The 7,334-nt window shown below is 39.0% G+C and overlaps 1 protein-coding gene across 1 annotated transcript; it reads left to right on the top strand.

Annotated features, from left to right (window-relative positions):
- Positions 1-333: 333 nt before the first annotated feature.
- On the top strand, positions 334-6,338 carry LOC113318210 (probable phospholipid-transporting ATPase 4). The gene is made up of 11 exons (XM_026566346.1): positions 334-554; positions 1,080-3,005; positions 3,106-3,216; positions 3,386-3,662; positions 3,751-3,839; positions 3,970-4,054; positions 4,158-4,367; positions 4,504-4,629; positions 4,834-4,932; positions 5,022-5,213; positions 5,446-6,338. Exons 2-11 carry the CDS (start codon positions 1,174-1,176, stop codon positions 6,115-6,117), a joined length of 3,693 nt encoding a protein of 1,230 aa, XP_026422131.1. The 5' UTR covers positions 334-554; positions 1,080-1,173; the 3' UTR covers positions 6,118-6,338.
- The last annotated feature ends 996 nt before the right edge of the window (positions 6,339-7,334 follow it).

Genomic DNA, 7,334 nt, shown 5'->3' on the forward strand with positions numbered 1-7,334 from the left:
TCATAATTTATACGCGCTGATACTAGCTCTACTAAGGACTGATACCAATCCGGTAGCAGCCTACATAAATCATATTCATATCAATTTTTCTTAAAATGGGGTAATTTCTTTTTCATCAACATGGGGTACACATAGACCGAGTCACCGAGCCATAATCCCAAGTCTTTATGACGTTAAAAACAATATATAAAGAAGTGTCCACATCACCATTTAAATAACAATAAAAATCTATTTTTATATAAGAAAATAAATAAATTTATTTTTATTACAAAAATAGGTGATTAATTTAAGACTCCCCACGTACCGCAAATCAGGAGAATACTGGTGTCATTCATGGGGGTAGTGTTTTCAGAAAATCAGAACTACTTCTTCTTCGTCTTGTTTGGAGAGAAAATATGTACCGCCAAAAAACAGAATAACCCTATTCTTTCTCTCCCCCTCTAAACAACTGGATCCCTCCCTCCATCTTATTCATTTGATGCTTAACGAATTTTTAGAAATGTTTTCCAGAATTTTACAAGGAAGTTTTCCATAGATAATTAGAAAAAAATCAGGTACAATTTCGATTCTGAAAACCCTCTTTTCTTTAATTTTTAATGTGTGTTTTTCTTGATTTTGATAGTGTGTTGGAGATGGGTTTTGGATTGTTTTTGATTTGGGTGTTGGTTTTTTTTATTGTTTGAATCAAGAGATAGACAAAAGTTTGGGGGTTCAGAGATGTTTATTATCATTATACTAGAGAGACATGTTTAGGGTTCATGGAATATGTATAGGTAGATCTGAAAATGAGATTATGATTCTGAATTTCTTGATGGATATTAAAATATGGCTTGATTTTGCATGTGATGTGGACATTGTATTAGCTTAATGATGTTGAATTATTGTGTGTGATTGTTGTTTTTGAGGTGTTTGATATAGATTTAAGGCTAAAATGCTCGATTTCTCACGAAGAAAGTAGCGAGATAACGTCGTTGTCTGTGAATTTATTGCGAATGGGGGGTGAATTATGTTTGATTCTTGTATTTATCAAGTGATTTTGTTGCAATGTGTTCATATGGGTATCATGATTTTTGAAACAGGAGGAAGGGGTGAGGATTTATTGGCGAGCATTGGTTTTTCAGGTGGGGGCGAAGTCGAATTCTATCGACTTGAGCTGACACCGGTTGAAGAAAGATGACACGAGGGAGAATAAGAGCAAAACTTGGGTTATCCAATCTTTACTCTTATTCTTGTCTTCGTCCCCAAACCAAGGATTCGGATGGAGGACCACATTCTCTACAAGGACCAGGTTTCTCACGTGTCGTCTTCTGCAATCAATCTCGCCTACACCGGAGAGCACCTCTTAAGTATGTATCGAATTATATATCAACCACTAAATACAATATCCTAACGTTTCTGCCCAAGGCAATCTTTGAGCAGTTCCGAAGAGTAGCGAATTTGTATTTCCTTATGGCTGCATGTTTCTCGCTCACTAGTGTTGCCCCGTTCTCGCCTGTGAGTATGATAGCTCCTTTAGCTTTTGTTGTTGGGTTGAGTATGGCTAAGGAAGCCTTGGAAGATTGGCGTAGGTTTATGCAGGATATGAAGGTTAATAGTCGAAAGGTTAGTGTTCATAAAGGAGACGGAGAATTTGGTTACAAACATTGGCAACATATTCAAGTTGGTGATGTTGTTAAAGTAGAGAAAGATCAATTTTTCCCTGCGGACTTGCTTCTTTTGTCCTCAAGCTATGAAGATGGGATTTGCTATGTCGAAACAATGAATTTAGATGGTGAAACAAATTTGAAGATTAAGAGAGCTTTGGAGGCAACATTACATTTAGACGAGGATGGATCATTTGCAGGTTTTACAGGAACTGTCAGATGTGAAGATCCCAACCCTAGCCTCTACACTTTTGTAGGTAATCTCGAGTATGATCATCAAACTTATGCTCTTGACCCAAGTCAGATTCTTCTCAGAGATTCGAAACTCAGGAATACGCCTTTTGTGTATGGTGTTGTAATATTCACTGGCCATGAGAGCAAAGTCATGCAGAATTCAACAAAGTCACCCTCCAAAAGAAGTACGATCGAAAGAAAGATGGACTACATTATATATTTCCTCTTCACTCTCCTTGTCGTGATCTCGTTTATAAGCTCAATAGGATTTGCTGTGAACACCAAGTTCCATATGCCAGATTGGTGGTACATGCGCCCACAGCAGGCAACAAAATACTACAATCCATCAGAGGCTACAGTGTCTGGCATTTACCATTTAGTCACTGCTCTTATTCTGTATGGATATTTAATACCCATTTCACTCTATGTTTCGATTGAAGTCGTGAAGGTCATGCAAGCATCATTTATTAACCAGGATTTGCATATGTACGATGAAGAGACTGGGGAGACTGCAAATGCTAGGACATCGAATCTGAACGAGGAGCTTGGCCAGGTGGACACAATTCTAACTGATAAAACCGGCACTTTGACCTGTAACCAAATGGACTTTCTGAAGTGCTCCATAGCTGGTGTTTCATATGGTGTTCGGTCTAGTGAAGTGGAAATTGCTGCGGCAAAGCAGATGGCATCTGATGTTAATGGGAGGACCTCTGATTATCAGGGCCCTCTGATCAATGGGAGGGTCTCGGATGCATGTGACAAAAAGAGAAGCGATCTAGAGGAGCCAGAGATTCAATTGGAATCAGTTATTACTTCCAAGGATAGGAAAGAAGAGAAACCTGTCATAAAGGGGTTCAGTTTTGAGGATGACCGTTTGATGAATGGGAATTGGTTGAAAGAGTCTCAGGCAAATTTGATTGCGTTATTCTTCCGGATACTTGCAGTGTGTCACACAGCGATTCCTGAGCTGAATGAGGACACTGGTGGTTACACCTATGAGGCTGAATCACCAGATGAAGCAGCATTTTTAGTTGCAGCGAGAGAGTTTGGCTTCGAGTTCTGCAAAAGAACTCAATCAAGTGTTTTTGTCCAAGAACGGTACCCTTCTTATGAAAGCCCAGTCGAAAGGTCAGTGGACTAGTGACATGCTTGGTTCTTTTCAAATTTTTCTTTTATGGGACTGCTTGATTAAGTTACAGTTTTAATCTTATGAACTTCAAAATATCAGGGAGTACAAGATTCTAAATCTGATGGAGTTCAATAGCAAGAGAAAGAGAATGTCCGTAATTGTAAGGGACGAGGATGGACAACTTCTTCTCTTTTGCAAAGGTGCAGACAGGTGTGATTCACTGTGCTATCTATCTTCTTTCTGTTTCCCTCTTTGTGTAATAATAATATCCTACGGACAAATCTTCCATTTCTGTGTGTTTAACATTTTTTTGAGTTGCCCAATGAAAGGGATATCCTTTCAGCACGTTACTGACTATCTATGTTCTTGAATCGTATAGCATCATATTTGATCGGTTATCAGTAAATGGAAGGCATTATCAGCATAAAACAAGTGGGCATCTGAATCTCTATGGAGAATGTGGTTTGCGAACATTGGCACTTGCATACAAGAAACTTGACGAATCTGAGTATCATGATTGGAATAGTAAGTTTCAGAAAGCAAAGACTACTGTGGGAGCTGATAGAGAGGCGATGCTTGAAAATGTGTCTGATATGATGGAGAAGGACTTGATTCTTGTGGGTGCCACTGCAGTTGAGGATAAACTACAGAAAGGGGTAAGATTCTGTCAGCACAGCGTGCCTTAAGTTTTGAAAGGGAGATGCTTTGGTGTTTGTCTAACGTGTTCATTGTTTCCCTTTATAGGTACCTCAGTGCATAGATAAACTAGCACAAGCTGGTCTGAAGATCTGGGTGTTGACAGGGGACAAAATGGAAACTGCAATTAACATAGGGTTTGTTCTTTTGACAGTTCCCTTCAATCCTTTCTCCTTGTGGACATGACTACCACTCTTGGGTGACTCATTAGGTTGTAAATATGCATTTGATCACTTAAAGATATTTGTTTTGTTAAATGGTGTACAGATTTGCATGCAACTTGCTGAGGGAGTCCATGAAGCAGATTTGCATAACAATTAACACTGATTTGTCAGCTGAAGGCGATAAGAAGGTGATGTGTCCATGACCAGTCTCCAGGTTGCTTAATAAAGTCGATAGAGAGAAACCCTCAAGAGAAATGTATAATCTGTTAACTTCTTTGTTTACTGAACCAGGCTGTGAAGGAAAACATTTTGACGCAGATTATTGATTCCTGCGCAATGATCACGGCAGAGAGGGACCCTAATGCTGCTTTTGCTTTAATTATAGAGGGGAAAACTTTATCTTATGCTCTAGAGGATGATATGAAACGTTTATTCTTGAGTTTAGCTGTTGAATGTGCATCTGTCATATGCTGTCGGGTCTCTCCAAAGCAAAAGGCGCTGGTACAAAATTTTCTCCCCTCTTTAATGATTGGGTTAAGCTTTCCGACATTCAGTGTGCATTTTTTTGAAATTATGAGTAAATGATAGTCAACTAACTGGAAGCTTCAATGTGCCTTTCATATCTGATTGGCATCAGGTGACAAGATTGGTGAAAGAAGGATCTGGTAAAACTACTTTAGCAATTGGTGATGGTGCAAACGATGTTGGTATGATTCAAGAGGCAGACATTGGTGTTGGTATCAGTGGGGTAGAAGGGATGCAGGTTGGTCGCATGCCAAATAGTTCTTTCACTTACCTCTAGACTGCTCCAACCTCTTAAGAAATGTATTTCCTGCAATTAAGGCCAACCTAATTTTGGGCTAATTAAGGCCAACTTAGATTTGCAAAAAAAGGAATGGCTCTTTGAGGCTTGAATATGTATTGTTTGAAGTTTCTGCCAACCTCACTAATTTTCAGCTTCTTGCAGGCTGTAATGGCTAGCGATTTCTCGATCTCGCAGTTTAGGTTTCTTGAGAGACTTCTTGTTGTCCACGGACACTGGTGTTACAAGAGGATTGCCCAGATGGTAAGAATAAACATGGGATAGGGCCCATGATTATTAGTTTGTTTATAGTCTCTCAACTCTTTCTAATCTTCACGTGACTTGTATTGCAGGTATGCTATTTCTTCTATAAAAACATCGCCTTTGGTCTCACTCTTTTCTACTTTGAGGCATTCACTGGCTTTTCTGGGCAGTCAGTGTATGATGACTGGTACATGATTCTTTTCAATGTTGTTCTCACTTCTTTGCCCGTCATTTCACTCGGAGTTTTCGAGCAAGATGTTTCTTCCGAAGTTTGCTTACAGGTGTGTATAAAACTATCCATTCATATGTAATCATCTTAAAACAAGTGAACTAAGAAGCATAAGATTGGACCAAAACTTTTTAGTTTTTACAAAAATAGAACAGAATCACTTGTTTTATGAGTAATTTTCTTGGCCCTTCTGCACCCAGTAAGTAATGATTTTTTTTTTTTTTTTTTTTTTTTTTTTTTTTTTTTTTTTTTTTTTTTTTTTTTTTTTTTTTTTTTTTTTGCAGTTCCCAGCATTGTATCAGCAAGGAGCAAAAAATTTGTTCTTTGATTGGACTAGGATATTTGGGTGGATTGGTAATGGTCTCTATTCATCTATCATCATCTTCTTTGTGAACCTCTGCATATTCTACACCCAAGCTTTCCGGGACGACGGACAGACATCAGACATGACTGCTGTGGGTACGACCATGTTCACATGCATAATCTGGGCTGTTAACTTCCAAATCGCGTTCACTATGAGCCACTTCACATGGATTCAACACGCCTTTGTATGGGGAAGCATTTGTACATGGTATGTCTTCCTCATCTTGTATGGAATGTCGTCTAAAATTTCTGACGATGCTTATCAAATGCTCGTTGAAGTTTTAGCACCATCTCCCGTTTTCTGGTACACAACGCTCGTCGTAACATGTATGTGCAATCTTCCTTATCTAATCTACCTAGCTTTCGAAAGATTAGTAAATCCAATGGATCATCACATAATTCAAGAGATTAAGTACTACAAGAAGGATGTAACTGACGTACGTATGTGGACACGCGAGCGATCTAAAGCTAGACAAAAGACCAAGATAGGTTTTACAGCAACAGTGGATGCTAAGATTAGACAATTGAAAGGAAAGTTGCAGAAGAAGTACTCGACATTGAGTGCTACAAATATAGCAGCAACTTCTCAATGATCATACGACAGGGTAGGGTCTTTCTTTTTACACATTTATCAAGGTTGTCCTCATTTTTATCCTTGATTTTAATTTTTTTCTTCATTTTTCATTTTATACGGCTTGATTTGTTCTGTAAAGCCACAACGTTAAAAAAAAAGTATTTGTCTCATTGTCGGTCTGTATAATACGTATAAGGTTTGACGAATTGCGGTATATGAAGAATAGTTGATATTATACCATGGTTTTTGATTCCTTCCGTCCGGGGGACACGAAGAACAGAAATGAAATAGAAATCTGTTCCATAAATATTGTGTCGTGTGTTGTTTTATCTTTGTATGATGTCCATTTAATCATTTACATATCTGTTGGTATGATCATTGTCACCAGAATAACATCAAAAGGCAAGATTCTAAAACGCAGCCCTGTCCCCGGACGTAGAGGTGTAAATTGGCTGTGCCAGCACGAGCACGCCCAACCCAGCACCCTAAAATTTTAGCACAGCCCAGCCCAGCATGTGACTTAGCTCAGCACGGCCCAACACGTTAGCTTAATGGGACGGGCTGGGTTTGACTAATCGGCACAGTAGCCCAGCACAGCACGCTGCACGGATAAGCTGGTGGCACGGTACAACACAACACGTTAAGAAAACACGTTATAATATGTATAAAATATTGTACAACATGACACAATATACTATCACATTTTGGGTATATTTCTAAAGAAAAACCTTTATTCTAGCCAATTATTGACATTTTATTATCATCATGTTGCCTGATTTTCATAATAATACATATTTACCTAATTTTTAGAAAACATTTGTATTGGAATATACAAAATAAATGTGCCTAGCCCATCACAACATGACACATCACGTTTATTTTTCTGGCACAACCCAGCACAACACACATTCTAGCACGACACAACACATCACGTCATAATCTCCGATACAACAGAACACATAGCATGCTAAGCACGTGATTTCGTGGGCCGGGCTGTGCTGGGCCGACACGTTTTACACCTCTATCTCGACGAGAATGTTTGGATAAAAAGTTAATTTTTTTACTTCTAGAAGTCACCTTCGAATAGTTGTACTTTGTAGAAGGCAGGACTAAGGTTGCACAGGAACCGAGCCGGACCGACGGACCGTCCCGGAACCGGTGAAACCGTACCTGTTTTTGTACCGAACCGAGGAAGGGGATACAGGTACCGGTCCAAAAAATAGGAACCGGGACTAA

This window comes from Papaver somniferum, chromosome 10, assembly GCF_003573695.1.
Source record: "Papaver somniferum cultivar HN1 chromosome 10, ASM357369v1, whole genome shotgun sequence".
In the NCBI taxonomy this organism is placed as follows: Eukaryota; Viridiplantae; Streptophyta; class Magnoliopsida; order Ranunculales; family Papaveraceae; genus Papaver; species Papaver somniferum.